This window comes from Muscardinus avellanarius (genome assembly GCF_963383645.1).
Source record: "Muscardinus avellanarius genome assembly, chromosome: 5".
Classification (NCBI taxonomy): domain Eukaryota; kingdom Metazoa; phylum Chordata; class Mammalia; order Rodentia; family Gliridae; genus Muscardinus; species Muscardinus avellanarius.
In genome coordinates, this window is record NC_137790.1 from 47713031 (window position 1) to 47735478 (window position 22448).

Genomic DNA, 22448 nt, shown 5'->3' on the forward strand with positions numbered 1-22448 from the left:
CTGTAATAATTTTAATATTGCAAAAGAGTGATGCATTCTTCCTGCATCCTCTTCATTTCTGTTACCAGGTTCATTTGTTTTTATTTTTTAAAATTTTTATTGGTGCATTGCAGTCATACATTTTAACGGAGTACAAGATAGTAAAGGCATACATGCATACATCATTCATGTAGCCCTTCTCCAGTTCCCACCCCATTAATTCCCCCCTCTCTCCTTCTCATGTTTGGCTTAATGATTGACATTGATATATTTATAAATGTACGCCATGTATATTAGGGGATTTCCTTCTTCCACTCTTCCATCCCCAGTTAAGTTGCGTTACTTGCCAAATTAATTTTGATTTTGAAAATATTTCAAAAACTCTTATTTAGGGTTTCATTTTTCTAAGCTTCTGTACTGTGATTTCAGGAGATACAATTAGTAGTAGGACTTTTCAATTGTAATATAAAGTAAACCTTTGGAACCAAAATATGTATTATGAAAGAATGAGGTTAGTCTAAAAAGAAAAAACAAACTGCTAGATTTTTATATAAGTGAACAATTTTATCCTCTTTTTTTAGGCAATCTGGAAGTAAATCCTGGAAGCTGTAATACTAGAGATAGCCCTTGCAGGAGATATGCCATTGAAATCATAAAAGAAGAAAGGGCAGGTGCAGTAGGTAAAATTCCATGTTGATAGACTTGTGGGAGCAGGAGTATATACCTGACACAGTGAAGTGTGTCCAGAAAGCTTTAAGTAATCCATTATAATTATAACACAGGTTTCTTTAAGGGAATTATAGAAGAGATTGCAGTATTAAATCAAGTTTTTATTGGCAAGAACCCTAAATAATGTCACTATGACCAAATGCATTGTGTGGATCACATGTATGTGTGTATTTATCATAATATCTAATATATATATATATATTAATATGGGCATGCTACATATTATACATGCACATATATATATATATATATATATATATATATATATATGTAAATCATGTACTATGGGTATACTCATGAACAAGCACACATTGAATATTTAGATATGTATACCATATAAGTATATAATCATCTGGCAATGACAATCATAGGAATTTGTATGCAATTTAGTATTGAGTGACAAATGGCAAGGATGGACCTGTAGATGGATCACTCATTAATTTTAAAGAGTAAAAAAAATGATGAAATACAACATTCAAGAACTTCTTTTTCCTAGCCACCCAGTGGACACTAGGCATCTTACCAACTTATCATTTCCTGAATTCTGGTCATATGTATTTAAGACTCCTTATCTAAGCAATGCCTTCCATGCTCTTCACCTACCATTTATTTTATTTTTTATATTTTATTTGACTTTAGGAAGACTGAAAACATTTCTTTCTTATTCTGCCACTCTTTTTTCTTCCTATATCCACTCAACCTTCATTCTTTGATCAGTTAGCTTTCTGATTTAATACCATTCTTCAGATTTTTCAGTAAGCAAAAAAAAAAAAAAAAAAAAAGAACATAGCTGGAAAGGTCCTTAGAAGGAAGGCAACAGAGACAGAAGGAACCTGCCTCTTTACTCAAAGAAGCACAAAGATCCGAGAATATCTTCTTGATATTTATCACTGTCTTTACTGTTTTAAATACTTTCTCATTCACCTGATTATATTATCCTAATTTTTGTTTATTTCTTTCTATGATGTGTGATAATAATTTATTCAAGATGTAAAATTCATCATTTTTCTTAAAAAGTGGAATGAAAGGATTTGGATGGATAGGAGTCTTCAGATTCTTCTCAAGTATAAGCCTGCCACTGGTATGGAGCAAATGAAATATTAGTCCCAGGCTATAAGGCACCTTTTCTGTATAAAATATTATACCTAAGCCCTTTTGACATGAACTATACTATAATAATAACTCAAAGTGTTTACATGAAAGAACATACAAACCAACAAAATGTTTCAACTGATTTTCTGCTTTGATTATTTTAATATGTCATAGACACTTTATAGCATTCTCCTGTGTTTAAGAAGGAGGCATACAAATGTTGTAAGGAGTTAATTAGTTGTCAAAATCTTCATTCTTTAATATTCCAGAACAACCATAATTGTAAAAATCTTTGAAGACCAGTAAAAATGTCCACATTCAACTCCACAATTTTGTGATTGCTTAAGTAAAAAGAGAACTACTATTAATATGAGGTATGAACATTTCCTTTCAACGTTTTTGTCAGTGAATTTATAACTTGCTTATTTCTCAGGCTGTAGATCATAGGATTTAACACAGGAATTATGACTGTGTAAAATAAAGAATTCATTGTATCTTGGTCATCTGTTTGAGAAAATGCAGGATACACATAAATAAAGACCAGAGGGCCATAATATAAAGACACAGATAAAAGATGGGCTCCACAGGTGGAGAAGGTTTTCCTTATACTCTTTTCAGATTTCTTTTTTAAAACTGTAAAGAGAACCAGTGTATAAGAAACGAGAATAATCACAATGGTAAATGCCTGAATAAAACCAGCAAAAATAAAAATCATTAGATAATTAATAAAAGTATCAGTACAGGAAATTTTTAACAATGGTATAATATCACAATAAAAATGATGTATTATGTTGGAATTACAGAAAGTTAATCGAAATAAAAATCCTTCATGAATCAATGCATGAATAATACCACCTATAAATGATAAAACTACTAATTGTATGCATAGTCTATTGGTCATAATTACCGGATAAAGTAAAGGTTTGCAAATAGCTACATAACGATCATAAGCCATTGCTGCCAAGAGGAAACACTCTGTTGTTACAGTGATTGCAAAGGAAAAGAATTGTATCATGCATTCAGAGAGAGATATCATCTTGTTCTTCTCTAAGAGGTTGGCCAGCATCTTTGGGGTCACCGTGGATGACATCCAAGTATCCACAAAGGCTAAATTCCCAAGGAAAATGTACATGGGAATGTGAAGATGAGGGTCATTCCAGATGAGAGCAATAAGACCAAGGTTCCCCACCATGGTGAGGAGATATATCACCAAGAACAGCAGGAACAGGGGGATCTTCCACTGCTGTTCACGTGTAAGTCCTGAGAGAACAAACTCTGTCAGCAAGGTTGCATTTGCCTTTTCCATGTCTTCACTGCTGTGCCCTGAAATGGAGTGCTAAAAATGAGAAATAAATTCAATGAGGGTATTATTTATTTATTTATTATTTTTTGTGGTACTGGGGGTGGAACCCAGAGGCTTTCTACCTCCAGGCTATACTCCGAGACCTTTTTTAAAAATATTTTTTATTTGGAAACAAGGTCTCACTTAGTTGCTGAGAGCCTCACTAAGTAGCTGAGGCTGGCTTCGAACCTGTGCGATCCTCCTGTCTCAGCCTCCCAAGCGCAGGGATTACAAGTGTTTGCCACCACACCCGGCTTTCAGTGAGGGTTTTAAAAAGGAAATTTTTAGGGAAGAGTTGAGATAAAAATCATACAATTTTCAGAATTACCTTAACTACATAGGTGAAATTTACTTTAGGCAATTAAAATTAGCAACTAAGTTTTGATTACTCAAGGTTGTTAAATGTGCAGAAAGTAATAGAGTATGAGTAAGAGTGAGTTCTTCCAAACTTCTGATAAGTTTATTGAGTACTATTGAGTGTGGTTAGGAATTCTGTGTCCTGGGCAAGTTTCAGGATCTAGAGAGAATCTATATGAAGAAGAGGATTATAAAGTAAACTCAATGTCATATAAAAACATTTGAATTTTATTCTTCAGAAAACAGCTTTATAATTAGAAAAGATGTGGAGTCATGTGATAGTATAGTTTTAAAATTAAATATTTGGTATTGCACAAAAGGAAACAATGGAATCAGGAATACTAATAAGGAAGCTGTCACTATTGTTCAGGATTTCCCAAACAATATTTATAACTTAAAGGTATAAGGAAAATTTGTGTACAAAATATAGAGTATAAGGCATTATTGAAAAAATGCAGTTGGGAGTTCAAGAATGAGTTGGGACTTTGTACTTTAAAAATGTTCCTCTGATGATATGGGTGTATTTTCTCATCCATATATGATATGGCATTTATTGTGATAGGATGAAGGAGAGATATATTTAAAATTACTCTGAAGGTAGCATCACTAGGAATCAGTCATGTATTAGGTATTGAAGGGTTGTCAGTGAAGGAGACAGGAATAAATAACTTTGTGACTGGGTGGTTAATCATTAAAATAAACCTGAGAATTGCAATTTATTACCGAATTTGTGGAAGAAGTTTCTTCTCCACATCCAGATGGTATTTAGGTAGAAATGTGAGTCTACCAGATACTAATAGAAGTAGTGACTTGGTGTCTATGGGAAGTTGGAGGCATAGTTAAGAGTTATCTACATGTCAGCTAGTCAACACAAACCAAGAGAGGGGGGAGAAAAACTACTTAGGAATTTACATTAAAGAAGTTAGATATAATTTATCAGATGGCCACATCTGAACTCTTTTCCAAGACATGAATTTTTGTGTTGGGCAAATGGTACTATACACTCAAGAAACCTAAGGGGTCTGAAATTCACTTTCCCATGTCCTTAAATGCCTAGAGTGAGGTAAGTTTATTTAGGTTTACCCAATAAAATCCACAAATGTAGGATTTGAAATATAGAAAAGGGGAGACATACTTTTGGAGGCAAAAAGAATTTGTCTTGCAAAGGCAACAATATCAAGATTCTAGCAAATACATCTTGGATTTACAACCATGGCATTATTGCCCTGAGTTGTGACATTTAAAATCACAATTAATTAATAAGAGTAGAGTCCTATTGAGGTTATATTGACACATGATTTTTGCTATTGATTTGTTGCCTTGATTCCTTCTGTTCCTATGAATTTTTAAAGCCTATTTCTCCAAATTTCTAGCATTCTTCTTTGCTCTTAGTCAATGTTCAATTTTTTGTGTGGTTCTGGATATTGAACCCAGGGGAATTCTACCTCCAAGCTACACCCCAAACCCTATTTTTATTCTTAATTTTGAAACAGGGTCTCACTAAGTTGTGGAGGGCCTCACTAAGTAGCTGAGGCTAACTAGGAACCTGCTATCCTCCTGTCTCAGCCTCCCAAGTACTGGGATTACAAGCTTGCACCAACATGCCTGGCTCAAATTTTTAATTAGGAAACTCATTTCTTATTGCTATACAGAACTCTGATGGAATGAAAGAAATGCAAAAGAGACCAGAAAAGAATAATGAGCAGAGTGATCCTGAAGCAAAGAGGACACTGGAATGTGGAGTTATTTAGACACAAGGAGAAGAAAGTGAAGCATGATGTTAAATACCAAAGTAAATGCTATAGTAGGACAAGGAATTAGCAGAGATATCTGAATAGAAAACAAATTTTCATGACTTAGAGCAGTTGCTGATATATGATGAAATTAAGTTCAGAGAACTATTGAAGTGCCTAGAAACAAGTAACAAAAAAGTAAAGAGAAATGAAATGCTTTCTGATTAATGTGGGCAACAATTGGCATTGTCATACTGCATATATATATATATATATATATATATAGTATCATATACACTATATATATAATTTATATATATAATCTATATATCTACCTCCATCATATCTATATTTCTATCATCAAACTAATTTATATACAGAGAGCTAGAGAGAGAGAGAGGAAGAGACAGACAGACAGACAGACAGACTATGGATTGAACTCTATGTCTGAGTTACACTCCAGCTACACTCCCAGTCACTATATATATGTATTATATATATTATATATATTATATACATATAAGTTAATATATATACTTGGACACAGGGTCTAACTAAGTTACTGAGAGTCTCGCTGAGTTGCTGAGGATGGCTTCAAACCTATGATCATCTATCACAGCCTCCCAAGTACTGGAATTAAAGGCATGCACCTCCATGCCCGACTTTAATATATTTTTTGTACTTTATCTTACTATAGTTTCCAAAAGAGAGAAGAAGGCTTCAATGAAATTAAAGAAGAACTGAGACTCCTCTAAAGAGAATTTGAAGTGGGTAAAAAGAAAATAAGAACAAGGAGGAAAACTAGAAAATATTTGTGGATTAGCTCAGAAAAGTCAAGGGAAAGAGGAACTATGCAAGAAATACTGAGAATGAAATAAAAGAAATGGCTCAGAGATGTGAATGCAGATGTTTGCCATAACCCTGGGATTTTTTATTAGTTGTCAATAAAGGGAATATTTTTTCTTATCCTTTATTCAAAATGCAGTTTTTACTCCCAGGATATTTAAAAATAAATCTTATTTTAAAATCTCATAAAAAATCTTAAATAGAAATCTTATTTAAAAATTTGCTTACAAAATGTGCATTTTTTACAAATATACTAGTATTTTCAAATTTAATAATTTTTTTAATCTTTATATATAAGAACTATTATTTGAATAATTAATAACACTGTATACTAGTAATGTGCCTGGAAAGTAGATTTTAAATACTCCCACAATCAACTGCAACAAAAAGTAACTCTATGAAATTAACAGATGCTAATTTGCTGATACTGTCACTTCATTAGTTATATGACTATTAGTATCTTCTGTGGTCAAATTCAAATATATACCAGAAAGTTTTTAAATGTTTTTTTTTTAACTTTGTTATTATGGTGACCAAAATGGACTTTCTTTAGAAATCATTCTTGTTTAACTTGAGACCAATTTTCTCCTCTATAAACACTTTTAGCAGAATAACATGTAGCCATAAACAAAAACCTGATAAATACAATATAAATAAGCAGTGTCAGTAAGTTCAGTTGAATGTAATTTGGATTTAGATTCCTCACTGCAGTTTCAAACAATCGGGTAATTAAAATGATCAAATCTAGTTTGTGCATGGGTACTTATTAAATCATAAAGGCTGAAAAGAATAGTGACAGAGCATGTTCATAGTGTTTCCTGGTATATTTAATAATACTCAATAAAGTATTGTCAGAGGGGGTGAAAGGAGAAAGCTAATATTTAAGTGATGTGACTTTTTTTTGGTACTGGGGATGGAATACAGGGACATTCTGCCTTCGAAATAAACCCCCAGCCCTTTTTTTTAAATTTTGAAACAGTCTCACTGAGTTGCAAAGGGCCTCACTAAGCCATCCTCCTGTCTCAGCTTCCCAAATGCTGGGATTACAAGCATGCATAACCACACCCAGATAGTGATTTGAAAATTTTTAATCAGCATGTGTGATTAATTAAGCAAAATGGGTCATATTATTAGAATTATCAGATACCTGAACCTGCCAAAACAGTTTTAAATTATTTAAATTTCTCCATCACTAGTTAAGGTAATTTTCATTATAATGACAAAATATCACACATGTCATTAAAAGGAACAAAATGTCTTACTGCATTTTTGTTAACTCAATTTTAACACAAAATTAAATATAAAATTAATGCACTGTTTTCCATTTTTCACCTAGATCTTTTGGTACCTCCTAGGCACAAGCTAAATTGTTGTACGTTAAACAGTATTTCTACCTCTTACATAAAAGATAAAATGTAGAATTATTTTTTCTTACCCATTTATAGAAAGAAAATGTAGAGAACCTTTAAAAATTTTAGACTTTGTAAAAGAGAAAAATAAGATAGTACACAAACTACAATAACAAAAGTAGCAGTTCTTAACACACGGTTCTTCTTAAAGGTTTAAGTTTCCAATATCAAGAAAATATTGTTTATGTAAGGTTTACTTTACAAACAAGAGTGAAATAGTAATATAACTGTGTGCCTTTTCCCCCCACAAATGGAAGCATGGAGATTTGAAATTCCCCCAAGAGCACCAGGCAGTTCCCTGAAGGAGAGTGGAGCTGATCTACTGGGCACTGTGGATTTGGACACATGAGAAGTCCAGGTTGTCCCACAGGCTCTGTCAACTCCAGAATTGTAAACATGGAGTAAGTATAGACAGTTCTACTTTAAACAAAAAAAAAATTCACTTAAATTCAATATTTTCCATCATAGACATGTTTATGGAAACAATCTGTTTCCTAATTTTAATTAGGAAAAGATTTAGATTCCTTTCAAGAGTCAACCCCAAATAAAGTTGCTCCCTTCATGCAAACTGTAGCTTAAATTTCAGACAAATGACTAGCTGTTTTTTTTTTAATTTTTAATTTTTTGGTGGTACTGGGGTTCCTGGAAACCCATCTACCTCCGGGCTACACTCCCAGACCTATTTTTATACTTTTTAAATTTGGAAACAGGGTCTCTTAAGCCAGCAAGGCTGGCTTCGAATCTGTGTAATTCTCCTGTCTCTGCCTCCCAAGTGCAGGGATTACAAGCGTGCACCACCATGCCCTGCGTTGACTAGCTCTTTTATTTTAAGCTGAAAGTTGATGAGAGATCTTATTATGCAAATGCAGAACTAGTAGCTGAAATAAAGAGAGGTTTCTCAGTCAGAAGTGACCAATGTCGCCGGGTATGGTGGCGCACGCTTGTAATCCCCACGCTTGGGAGGCGGAGACAGGAGGATCGTACAGGTTCGAAGCCAGTCGCGCGCGCTGGCTTAGGAGACCCTGTTTCCAAATAAAAAAGTATAAAAAGTAGGTCTGGGAGTGTAGCCCATAGGTAGAAGGGCTTCCAGGAACCCCAGTACCACCAAAAAAAAAAAAAAAAAGTGACCAATGTCTTACTTCTCAAACATTAATGTCTATGTATTTCCTAAACCTCTTTTTATAATTTGATATTAAAAGTCCACTTTATTTGATTTCTTTTATATATATATATATATATATGCATTATGGTCTTACATTATAATGTATATCATGTTGAACATGGCATATATTCACACAGTACTTGGTGGCCCCTTCCCCTGCCTCCCCCTTTCCCTCTTCCTAATTCCAAGTGTCCAGGTTAGCATTTCATTAGGGTTTTTCATCTTTTGTTCAGAATACTTTGTATCCCAATTTCTCCCTAGTTTTCCCACATATGAGGGAAAACATCTGACCCTTCACTTTTTTGCGATGGATTAATCTCAGAATAATATTGTCCAGTTCTATCCATTTCTCTGCAAGTGACATAATTCTTTTCTTTATGGCTGAGTAGAACTTCATTGTGTATATGTTCTACAATATTTTAATCCATTCATCTGTTGATTGTACAGGCTGGTTGTAGTTTGGCAACTATAATAAAGCAGCTATAAAGTACCTAGTTATACATGCATTACTCTGGTAGTTTGATTTCAATTCTTTTGGGTAGATACCCAGGAGTGAGGTATAGCTGGATTCATATGGTAGGTTCATTCCCATTATTCTGAGTATCCTCCACAGTGATTTACAAATTAGATTCTCTAATTTGCAATTTCATGAACAATGTATTAGCGTTTCCACTTTTCAACATTCTTACCAGCATTTGTTATTATTTGAATTTTGAATGGTTGCCATTTTAATTGGATTTAGGTGAAATTTCAGTGTAGTTTTGACATGCATCTTTCTGTTTGCTAATGATGCTGAATATTATTTTATATACACAATGTTCATTTGTATTTCTCCATTTGTGAAGTGTATATTTAGTTCACTTTCCCATTTTTTGATTGAGTTCTTTGTGGTTTTTTTTTTTTTTTGTCAGTAAGTTTCTGGAGTTCTTGTATATTCTAAATACCAGTCTTCTTTCAAGGAGTAATTGGCAAAGATCTTCATTCATTCTCTCAGTTCTCTATTAATGTTCTTGATAGTTTCCTTTGCCACACAGAAACTCCTCAATTTAATGCAATTTCATTTATTAACATTTGCTTTAATTTCTTGTACCTTTGGGGTCTTATTGAAGAAGTTTACCACTGTTGCTATGTTGCAACATTGGTTCAATGTCCTTTACAAGAAATTGCCTTTTTTGGTCTAATTTCTAGGACTTTGATCCATTTGATTTGACATTTGTGAAGGGTGAAAATGTGGGATTTATTTCCATTTTTCTACATATGGAAAATCAGTTTCCCTAACATCACTCATTGAGAAGACTATCTTTTTTCCAGTGTATGTTTTCGGCCCCTTTGTAGAAAAACCAATTCTTTGTGAGTGTGTGGATTTATTTCTCAAACTTCTATTCTGTTCCATTGGTCTATGTATTTGATTTTGTGCCAAAACCATGCTGTTTTTATTACTAGAATGTGTAGCATTGCCTGAAGTCAGGTATTGTGTAACCTCCTGCATTGTTCTTATTGCTGAGAATTGATTTGGTTATTCTGAGTCTTTTGTTGTTTTATATAAGTTTTAGTGCTAAATTTTATAGATGTGTTGTAAACAAAGATGGTATTTTAATAGAGATTTCATTGAGTTCAGAGATCACTTTTGGTATGATACCCGTTTGGATTATATTTTTTCTGCCTAGCCAAGAGCCTGGGAAATCCTTTCATTTTCTAAGATATTTTAGTTCTTTCTTTAGTATTTTATAGTTTTTATCTCCTTGGTTTGGTTTATTCTTAAGTATTTTATTTTTTATGTGTGATATCTGGAGTGGAAGTGCTTTAGGGATTTCTTTTTCAGTGGATTTATGGTTGGCATACAGGAAAGCTTCTGATATTTATTTATTTATTTATTTATTTATTTATTTATTTGGAGGCCTGAAGATAGAACCTATGGGCATTCAACCTCTGAGCTACACTCCCTGCCCTGTATTTTATTCTATATTTTGAGACAGGGTTTCACTGAGTTGCAGAGGGCCTCACTAGTTAGCTGAGGCTTTCTGCGAACTGCAATCCTCTTGTCTCAGCCTCCCAAATGCTGGGATTCCAAGTGTGTGCCACCATGCTTGGCTAAGCTTCTGATTTTTAAAGATTTATTTTGTGTTCAGACACTTTGCTGAATTTTTTTTTATTATTTCTATAAGCTTTTTGGTTGAGTTTGTTGAGTTTTCTAAGTACAGTATCATGTCATCTGCAAATAGGGATAGTTTTGGTTCTTCTTTATTTGTACCCCTTTGATTTCCTTTTCTTGCCTTATTGGATCTACTGTTAAGTGCAGATTCCCATGCTTTCCACTGCTGCTGAGCCCACCTCTCCTCACTAGTGTAGTGTAGGTAGTAGGTGCCACTGGGACCAGACACACTGTATATATAGGAGTTTCAGTTATCCATAGTTAGGGCTGGGTTGGTCTTTTCTCCCCAGTCATAACTGAGTGGTCTGTGGCAATCCATGGGTGCCCTATTAGGGCTCAGAGCCCTGGGGACTTTGTGCCTTTTCACCTGATTGGCTCTGGGGGCTATCTGCTAATCTATGTCTCTGTTGTTTCTGACAGCAGACTCCATTCCCACCTTCACCAGGGTGAATCACAAAATCTCAGACCCTATGAGTATATCACTTGCTGCCTGAGTCACTGTGGCCATGCTGGACAGTCTTCCATGGGGACAGTTTGTTCACTTACAGTGTTTTCAATTGCCACTCTAGATATCTGGAGGATGAGGTAAGCTTGGTCATCAGTGCTACAAGATGTAGCTGGGATCAGGGCAGAAGGAGCCAACCAACCCCTTACAATTTTGATGAGTTGCAGCCACTTACTTTGTTTCAAGTTGTTCTTTATGGCTAAGTAAAATTCCATTGTGTACATATCCCATAGTTTTGTAATCTAATCATTGGTTGATGAACATTTTGAATTTTAAGTTCTTGTAAATGTTCTGTGCATAATATTTACATCAGATACATGATTTTCAGATATTTTCTCTGGTAAATTGATTGATTGCAGCTGAACTTGAGACCACAAAACTACAGATCTTTTATTCAAGGACCTGAGTGATGCTTTTCAAAACCATGAGTTTGCAAACCATCACAGTGGAAGCCTGCACAACAGCAAATAAACCCGGAGAGTCTGCAAGTTTGCAAATCATTTCTGCGGAGGTTGGGTCAGGGGATTTAGTCAGACACAGCAGAAACTTGATTTAGCAGACAGTTTCCAAGGACACTCTTGAAGGGAGGACATAGGATTGGCTGTTTGACCCAACCCCATTTGTTTTACAAGGATCACCTTAGGACCACCAGCAATGCTTTCTGCAGTGTGAAATAATTCAGCCTACCATGCTGTAGGATCAGAAAGCTATAAACTCTTATTCAGCAGTTATTAGACACCACAAGTATCAAAACTGATATTATCAAAGTTTCACATGATCACAGCTGTCCAGAGCAACAGTGGTGTCCTTGGGACTAAATAACTTAGCCACCCAAGACTCAAGCTTAGAATAGAAAAATCTCTCCCTACCAGATGTTGTACTCTAAAAGCAGGAAAGCCAGAGGCCAGCAGGATTTTATATGATCACAGATAGGAGGACAAAATCAGCGTCTCTGGGCCAATTTGATGCAGACAACCATGCTACAGGCTGGAAAGACAATATTCTCTCAGCCAGTAGTTTATAACTAGTGATCCCATGTGCCAATGAGTGATCACAACCAGTGTGTCCCTGGGCCATCAAAACTCAACCAGCCATGCCATAAGCTTGGAACACTGTAACTTCTAGTCCTGCTGAGCTTATGCACTGTAGCCATTGAGGTAGAAGATCAGTGATCTTCAAGTTTTTATGAATTTTCAACAAGAAGAGCAGCAGTGCTGTCTGTGCGGCTTAAATCCCAAACAGCAGACTGTAGGTTCGGAGTGAAACATAGTCATTGGCCATGATGAGTTTGGGCCCCAAGAGTACAAGAGACTTACAGCCAATCAGAGACTTTTTTTTGCCTGGACTTATTTAGTAACTATATCCTATTAAGGATTTCTGGAGGATTAAATTAAATGTCTTATTGCATGATAAGACTTATGAGGCAAATATATACCCCCAGCATAGGCCTTATTGTAAAAAGATAACAAATAGGCATAATACTTTCACACAAAGAGAAAGATGCCAAGACATTAGAGATACAAACCTGATAATTGGAAAAAAGTGAGTATGAAGACCAATGAGGAGACAGTACACTCCCACAAGTCAACAATAAGGAACACCACAAATATTGAGCTGCAGAATATGCCAGAAGGAGAATTCAGAATTTTGATTTTTCATGTGATTAGAGACCTCAGATATGAAATGAGAGAAAGTTTATAGAATATGAAAGAACATATAAATAGAGAAATTGGGGCCCTACATAAGAATCAAAGTGAGGCTCTGAGCAAACTGAATTAAAGACCTCAGTAGAAATCAAGAAAAGAAGGCAATAAATTAAAGATCTCAGTAGAAATCACCTTTGGTAGATTAGACCACTAGAAAATAGTGACTCATTCTTGGAAGACAACTCATTCAAAACTGACCACAGTCGACAATATAGAGAATACAATCAAACAATAGGACCATAATAATCAAGAAATATAAGGTAATGTGAAATGGCCTAACTTGTGGATAATAGACATTCAAAAAGGTCTAGAAGCACAAGTCAAAGAAATTAAAAGCCTCTTCAGAGAAATCATATCAGAGAATTTTCCAAACACAGAAAATGACTTGGGCATCTACATACAGTAGAGATTCAGAACCCTAATAAGAAAAGATCAAAGAACTTTTTAATGTCATAGATACATAAAATGTATGTTCAGAGTCATTCATAATACATCATTAAAGAAGCACACTGTGGTGATGTTGGTTTTGCTCCCTTCTTGGAGTTTTTATGAGATCAGTTCTTCTCACTTACCTGCTGGCTTATTCAACTCCTGCATATATTTTTTATTTGGGACCTTTTTCTGTCTTGTTTATCTTTAAGTTAGTAATTGCCTATACTGTTCTACTGGGGTTTTGTTTGTAATGTTCCACCTTGACACTGATTTTCTCAATTATAATATCTATATAGCAGGCAAAACTCATATAATATCTTTAGTATCATGTGTAACTGAAATATTAAAAGAAAGTCTCACTTGGCATGGTGGTGCATGCTTGTAATCCCAGCATTCCAGAGGGAGGTAAAGATGTGAGGATCACGGTCTGTGGATAGCCTCAGCTACTACTTAGTGATCTCCTTTTAACTCAATGAGACCCTGTTTCAAACATAAAAAGAACTAAAAAATAGGGCTAGGGGTGTAGCTTGGAGATAGAATGCCCTAAGTTCCATCCCCTGTAACACACACACACACACACACACACACACACACACACACACACACACACACTAAATAAATAAAACACAGTCTCTGTGCAAAATGTATAAAATGTTATTTTGTATTTAATATATATCTGTAATATTCAAATAAGTTGCTAGTTAATGTGTGTGTGTGTGTGTGTGTGTGTGTGTGTGTGTGTGTGTTTACTGGTGCATATTAGTCATACATCCTAATGGAGTAAAGATGGTAGAGGAATACATGCACACATCACTCATTCCCTTACCAAATTACTACTCCATTCCCTCCTCTCTTCCTCCTTCTAATATTTGGCTTAGTTATTGATATTGATGTGTTTTTGAATGTATGTCATGTACATTAGGAAATTTTCCTCTTCTTCCATCTCATTCCCCTCAGTTGAGTCACCTTATTTACTCATCTATAGTTTTCTTTATCTAGACTTTTTTCTATGACCTATTTTCTTCTTAGCTTTAGAATATTAGGGAGAGCATCAAACTTTTTATTTTTTTGTGGTTGACTAATTTCACTTAGCATAATGTTCTCCAATTACATTCATTTTCTTGTAAATGACATAATTTTGTTCTTTATGGCTGAATAAAATTTCATTGTGTATACATTCCATAGTTTTATAATCCATTAATCTGTTGATGGTACATCTTGGCCGGTTCTATATATTGGCAATTGTGAATTGTGAGGTTTTGAACATAGATACACATGCATTAGCTTGGTAGTTTGGTTTCTGTTCTTTTAGGTAGATACTCAGAAGTAGTATTGCTAGATTATATGTTAGTTTCATTCCCATTCTTCTGAGGATCCTCCATACTGTTTCCCAAAGTGGCTGCACAGATTTGCAATCCTACCAGCAATGTATTAGAATTCTGACTTCTCCATATACTCTCCAGAATTTATTTTTTTAAATTTTAATTGGTGAATTGTAGTCATATATCTTAATGAGATACAAGATGGTGGATACATACTTGCACACAGTTTTTTATGATTGCCATTCTAGTTGGAGTTAGGTGAATCTCAGGGTAGTTTTGATTTGCATCTCTTTGATTGCTAATGATGCTGAGCATTTTTTATATACTTATTGGCCATTTGAATTTCTTCTTTTGTGAAGTGTATATTTAGCTCACTTGTCCATTTTTTGATTGGATGATTTGTTTTTTTAGTGTTAAGTTTCTTGAGTTCTCTGTGTATTCTAGATATTAGTCCTCTATTGGAGGGGAAGGTGGCAAAAATCTTCTCCCATTCTGTTGGCTCTCGATTGAGGTTTTTGACAGTTTCCTTTGCTGAACAGAAGCTCCTCAAATACCATGCATTGATTCGCCTTTTGGTTTGTTGTGCCTTTGGGGTCTTGTTGAGAAAGTTTTTATCTGTGTCTATGTGTTGCAGTGTTGGACCTATGCCTTGTTCAAGGAGTCTCAAGGTCTCTGGTCTAATTTTCAAGTCTTTGATCCATCTTAAATTGATTCTTGTGCAGAGTGAAAAGGTGAGACATATTACCAGTTTTATGTATATGGTTAACTAGTTTTTCCCACACCATGTGTTGAAGAGGCTATAGTTTTTCCAGTGTATGTTTTTTCCCCCTTTGTTAAAATCAATTAGCTGTAAGCAGATTTGCTTCTGAGACTTCGATTCTGCTCCATTGGTCTATGTACCATTTTTTGTGCTAATACCATGATATTTTTATTACTACGGCTTTGTAGTATAAAGTCAGGTATTGTGATTCCTTTTGCAAGGATTTGTTGCTGAGAACTACTTTGACTATTCTTGTTTTCGATTGTTTCAAATAAATTTAGGACTAATTTTTCTATGTCTGTAAGAAATGATCTTGGTAATTTAATGGGTATTGTGTTGACTCTGTAGATTACTTTAGAAAGTATGGCAATTTAATGATATTTATTCTGCCTATCCAAGAGCATGAAATATCTTCCCATCTTCTATGGTCTTTGATGTCTTTTTTCAATGTTTTATTATTTTCTTTGTAAAGTTCTTTTCCCTCCTTGGTTATGTTTATTTCTAAGTATTTTATTTTTTTGTGTGTTATCCTGAGCAAAAGTGTTTTTTGAATTTTATTCCAGTGGATTTATGGTTGGTATACAGAAAAACTTTTGATTTATCAAGATTGATTTTGTATCCAGATATGTTTCTGAATTTGTTGATCAGTTCTATAAGCCATTTGGTTGAGTTTGTTGGGAATTATCAGTAAAGCATCATGTCATCTGCAAATAGCAAATGTTTTAGTTCTTCTTTTCTTCTTTGTACTCTTTTGATTTTATTTTCTTGCCTTATTGCTCTGGCTAAAGTCTCACATACTATATTGAAAAGAAGTAGAGATAATAGATGCCCTTGTCTTATTCTGTTTTTAGAGAGAATTCTCACAGTTTCACATTTAATATGATATTGGCTGTGGGCCTATTGTAGATTGTGTTTATGATGTTGAGGTAGGTTCTGTCTATTCCGATTCTCTGCAGTGCTTTTAGCATAAATGGTTGTTGGATTTTTTCAATTGCTTTTTCAGTGTCTATTGAAATGATTAGGTGATATTTGTCTTTGATTCTGTTTATGTTTTTAATTTCATGGATTGATTTTTGTATGTTGAACCAGCCTTCCATTTCTGGGATGAACCCCACCTAGTTATCATGTATAATTTTTTTATGTGATTTTGAATGCATGTTGCTAGTATTTTCTTTAGCAGTTTTGCCTCTAAGCTTATCAAATATATAGGACTATAGTTTTCTTTAATTGGCCTGTCTTTATTTGTTTTTGGTATTAAGGTGATATTGGTTTCATAGAATATATTTGGGAAAGTCTAGCTTTTATTTCAAAAATTAGAAGTACTGGAATTAGCTCTTTTATAAAGGTTTTATAAAATTTACTTGGAAGACTGGCTTGTACTGGGCTTTTGTTTGATGGTAGGTTTTTTTTTATTAATGCTTCAATATCTTTGATTGCTATTGGTTGGTTTAAATTTTCTATATCTTCTTGATTCAGTTTAGGAAGGTTGTATTTATCTAGAAACTTGTATTTCTTTCACATTTTCCATTTTCTTGGAGTATAGTTTTTAAAGTAGTTTTTAATAATCCTCTCAATTTCTACACTGTTGGTAGTAATATTTCCTTTTTCTTCTCTTCTCTTCATAATTTGTATTGATTCTTTCTTTTTATTTGATTAAGTTGGTTAGTGATTTATCTATCTTGTTATTTTTTTGGAGAAACCAGCCTTTAGTTTTGTCAATTTTTTTGTATATTTTTATTCCTTACTTCACTTATTTCTGCTCTGATTTGAATAATTTCCTGTCTTCTTCTGGCTTCGGAGTTAGAGTGTTCCTGTTTTTTAAGGGCTTTGAGGTGTGTCATTTGGTTATTTATTTGGTGATTTTCTGTTATTCTTATGTGGGCACTCAGTGCTATGAATTTTCCTTTTATTACTACCTTCAAGGTGTCCCACAGGTTTTAATATGTTGTATCTCTATTTTTGCTTGTTTCTAGAAATTTCTTGATTTCATCTTTACTTCTTCTATGTCCCATTCTTTGTTCAGCAATGTGGTCTTCAGTCTCCACATGCTTATGTTGTTTCTCTGGGCCTTTTTATAGTTGATTTTCTAGTTTCATTCCATTGTGGTCTGAAAAGACAAAGTGAAGTATGTCACATTTTTGAATTTGCTAGTGCTCAGTTTGTGACCAGGGATGTTATCTATTTTGAAGAAGTTTCTATGAGCAGCTGAGAAAAATGTGAACTCTGCTATAGTTGGGTGGAATATTCTGTATGTATCTAATAGGTTCATTTGATTTCTAGTGTTCTTTAGGTCTGAAGCATCTCTTTTCTGTGTGGTACTGGGGTTCCTGGAAGCCCTTCTCCCTTTGGGCTACACTCCCAGACCTATTTTTTTATAGTTTTTTATTTGGAAACAGGGTCTCTTAAGCCAGCGCAGCTGGCTTCGAACCTGTGCAATCCTCCTGTTTCCGCCTCCCAAGTGTGGGGATTACAAGTGTGCGCCACCATGCCCAGCTTGGGTCTGAAGCATCTTTACTGACCTTTGTCTAGAAGATCAGTCTAGTGGTGTGAAAGGATTGTTGAAGTCTCCCAGTATTATTGGATTGGGACTTATGTGTGACTTAATGTCAAAAAGAGTTTGTTTTAGAAAAGTAGCTGCACCTATGTTTGGGGTAAAAATGTTGAGTATTGTTATTTTCTCTTGCTGGATTGTTTCTTTTATCAGCAAAAATGACCTGCTTTGTCTCTTCTGATAATCTTGGTCTTAACTTGTCTAATATCATAGTTGTGACTCCTGCTTGTCTTTGAGTTCCATTGGTATGGAATACCTTGCTCAAGACTTTTACCTTTAGTTTGTTACTATCTTTACTTCTAAGTTGTGTTTCTTGCAGGCAGTAGATAGAGTCTAGTTTTTAATTCATTTTGCCACCTTATATCTTTTTTATTGGGTAGTTAAAGCCATTTATGTTCAGTATGATTATTGAGAGATGATTTTTTTTTTTTTTTTGGTGGTACTGGGGTTCCTGGAAGCCCTTCTACCTCTGGCTACACTCCCACAGGCTACACTCCCAGACCTATTTTTATACTTTTTTATGTGGAAATAAGGTCTCTTAAAGCCAGCACGGACTGGCTTTGAGCCTGCGTGATTATCCTGTCTCTGCCTCTCAGGCATGGGAATTACAAGCGTGTACCACCACGCCCAGCATGAGAGATGATTTTTAAATTTCTAACATTTTGAGTTTTAATTTCTGTTTGAGGTAGTGTTTATTCTTCTTTGCTTAGTTGTTTGTTTGATGGAAATTGTTGTTTTTATGGTTCTGGTATGTATTACCTCTTTATTCTTTGTAGTTAATCTCTTTGAGCATTTTCTCTAGTGGTAGTTGGTAGACATAATTTCTTTCAGCCTCTGTTTGTTGTGGAAGATTTTTATTTTCTTGTCAAGTTTAAAGATAGTTTTGTTGGGTAAAAATTTTTTTGGCTGAAAGTTGTTTTCTTTCAGAGTTTGGAATATGTCACTCCAGGCCCTCCTGAATTTTATGACTTGGTTTTGGAAGTGAAGTGATTTCTAATTGGTTTGAATATGAATGACACTTGGTCTTTAGTATTTGTTGCCTTTAAGATTCTGGCCTGGGAGGCAGCGGTGGTGGGGCCCCAGCTCTGGGGGAGGCCACCCAGCCACCGCTGCTGCCTTGAGCCCCTGGGACCCCTGGGACCCCCGACTGAAGGGCAGCCGGCTGCGACCCGCCGGGCAAGATAGCAGCCCGAGGTCCCCCCGCAGCCCGTCAAGGAGCTGATCCAGCATTGGTGAGAGAGCTTTTCCAGGCCTTGGGGACCAACATCCTGTGCACTGTGCATGGCTGCAGCAAGATCCTGCCCAACAGCCCCGCACTCAACTTGCACCTGGTCAAGCCTGCAGGATGGCATAGTAAATCCAACAATAAGAAAAGATTTGAAAACCGTACCAAAATTCTACTGTTGTCCAACTGAAGGCTGTCCCAGCGGCCCCGACAGACCGTTTTCTCAGTTTTCTCTTGTAAAACAGCACTTCATGCAGATGCATGCAGAGAAGTACAAGTGCAGCTAGTGTGGCAACTCATAAGCACCAAGTGGGACTTGAAGCGGCGCCCGGAGGACTGCGGCAAGACCTTCCAGTGCACGTGCGGCTGCCCCCACGCCAGTAGGACCGTGCTGCAGTCTCACAGCTACTGCACTGGCCAAGAGACCCCGTCAATAACAGGGATCCATCTGGCAAAAAAAAAAAAAGAAGAAATAAAAATGGAAAACTACCTGCAGCAGCACTAGCCAGCAGCTAATAAGACCGCTGAGCCCCTGGGCGATCCACCCAACTCTCAGACAGAGGCTTGGGAACAAGAAACTCCCCAGATAAAACTGGTGGTGGAGTTGGAAGACCCCCGCGGCGCTAGCTCCAGGAAGCAGGGTGCCACTGCGCCCCCCAAGGGGCCCCCAGAAGCTGCTCCTGCCAAAGCCCAGGGTGGCCCTGCTACAGGTGCCACTCATGCAGCTCCCTCCTGTGCCACTCCTTGTGCCTGCAGCCTACTCCTCGGGCCAGCTGCTGGTGCTGGGCATGGACCAGGGCTTGGCCGCGGGGGCTGTGCACCTGGTGCCCTTGTTGGTAGGAACCCTGATCCTTGGCTTTGACTCCGAGGCTTGCTCTCCCAAAGACAGCTTATTTCTTCCAAAGGTTATAACTCCTGTCGCTGCGCAAGTTATAAGTGGTGTCCAGGTGAACTTGGGCAAAAACCCATCTAACTCCTCGCAAGAACTCGGGAACTGAGGTCAGAGGAGCAGCATTTCTTCCATCACTGTGCAGACAGACCTTCCTGCTGCTGCACAGAACCTGGCACCTTCCGCGCCCTGGGTCAACCCAGACTCTTCCGTGTCCTCGCGCTCTCAGACCGATCTGTCCTTCGATTCTCAAGTGTCCCTTCCCATTAGTGTTCACACCCAGATGTTCCTGCCTCACTTCCGCAGAAGGACACGTTCCTGCACACTTGTTTCCAGCCAGGCGGGATCTCCAGAGAAACCCAAACCAGTGGGCTGCGGAGCTCCACGGGGGACCAGGTGCAGATGGAACCGCCGGGATGTGTGGAGACAGTTTTGAGAGTATGCATCCGTCATATGGCATGCCCATAGACAATATTATAAGCAGTGGCTTAGTAGCAGAGACAGCAACTCATGGTTTGTCACCTCAGAACAACCCCAAGGCTCTAAATCAAGACATTGGGAAATCCACACCCATGTTAAACTTCAGTGCACAGAGTAGTATCCTTACTTCACAGAACATGACAGATAATCAGATCCAAACGATGGATTTATTAAGTGATTTAGAGAACATCTTGTCAAGTAATCTGCTGGATCAGACATTGGATAACCGGAGTCTTTTGTCTGACACAAATCCCAAGCCTGATACCCAGCTGCCATCTGGCCCAGCCCAGAATCCAGGAATAGATTTTGATATTGAGTTCTTCTCAGCCTCAAATATCCAGACTCAAACTGAAGAGCGTGAACTAGGCACCATGCACTCTGAGCCCGTCTTGGAGTCACTGAACATAGAGACCCAAACCGACTTCCTGCTTGCGGACACCTCAGCCCAGCCCTACGGGTGCAGGGTGAGCGCTCACTTCCCGGGCCTCTGGATGTTCGACACGCAGACACAGATGGACCTGAACTTCTTTCTAGACAGCAGCCCGACTCTGCCTCTGGGCAGCATCCTGAAACACTCCAGCTTTTCCATGAGCACGATTCATCTGACACAGAAACCCAAAGTGAAGAAGGCTCTGCTGCTAAAACCCTCCCTGCTCTGGAGGGCAAGGTTCATCTCTGAACAGCACAGAGATGCAGACCATGAGTTCAGGACTCAAAAGCCTGGGGAGCCTGTTCTTCACCAGCAACGAAACTCAGACAGCCATGGACGACTTTCTTTTGGCCGATTTGACCTGGAACACAATGGAGTCTCAGTTCAGCTCCGTGGAGACCCAGACCTGGGTGGAGCTGCACACAGTCTGGCTTCTGAAGGCGAAGACCATTGGTGATGTGCACCCTCCTTCCAGGCTGGGCCCTGGAGGGCAGGGGCAGCAGATGACTCTGTTGAATGTAGTTGCTGACACCGTCGCTTAGACCCTGGCGGTGAACACAGTTTGTGTGTAAATGTGAGTGGATTATCAAGCGTAAGATGTTGCTCCAATGATTGTTTTTGTGTTGCCTACATTTGCCCTTTCATGTCCAACTAGTCTTTTCTCCATCTTTAAAATAAAAATGTACTTCACACCTGTAAAACCCATACAGCCGTTTAGCTGAAGCCGAGCTTACTAGGGTGTGAGCGGAGCAGCTTCTCAGTGTGTAACATACTTGCTTCCATTGCGCCTACCTGTCTTAGATGCTTGTGTCTGGAGACCCCAGCGCTGTGGTCTCATCTGCTTCCTGTCTCTCCTCACTGGAAGGCCATGGAGAAAGGCTGCATTGTTAGCTTTGGGGAGCACTTCCCCGGCCCTGCCTTCCCCTCCCTCTGAGTATCACCAGCCATGCCAACAGGAGTGTAGCCTTGCCTCCCAAGAGGTGTGTCACTGTGGAGGGACTGCCTAGAGAAAGAGCGGCGGGCTCGGTATCCTCGGGGAGCCTTCTGAGCACCCAGGACACGGGGCACTTGTTAGTTCATTCTGGGGTGAGCCCTGCGAGAAAAAAGCTCCCCTGCTCTCACACCACCCTCAATCCATGAGACTTCTATGCCCAGATGTGTGGTTGCTCTCCCCACACACCAGCAAGCACTTCTCACCAGACTGTAATGTGGGTTTCCAGGCCAAAGTTCTAACCAACCAGCTGTGGGTACACTAGGAGATGCAGCTTGGGTAGTTTCATGGGGCTCGGTCACCAGGGACTGGAGGTTTGGGACTTTTCCAGCACCCCACCCCTTCCTGGGAGGAGA

General features: G+C 37.5%; 1 protein-coding gene and 1 pseudogene across 2 annotated transcripts; one reads left to right on the top strand and one right to left on the bottom strand.

Annotated features, from left to right (window-relative positions):
• Window positions 1-2164: 2164 nt before the first annotated feature.
• LOC308263475 (olfactory receptor 5H8-like) lies at window positions 2165-3106 on the bottom strand (the record flags this gene model as incomplete). Its single annotated transcript, XM_080696492.1, has 1 exon — window positions 2165-3106. The coding sequence occupies one exon, from the start codon at window positions 3104-3106 to the stop codon at window positions 2165-2167; it is 942 nt and encodes a 313-aa protein (XP_080552618.1).
• Window positions 3107-7883: 4777 nt separating this feature from the next.
• Window positions 7884-21643, top strand: LOC308263476 (ATM interactor-like; annotated as a pseudogene). The gene is made up of 2 exons: window positions 7884-7888; window positions 19125-21643. The product of its transcript is annotated as an ATM interactor-like (transcript).
• The last annotated feature ends 805 nt before the right edge of the window (window positions 21644-22448 follow it).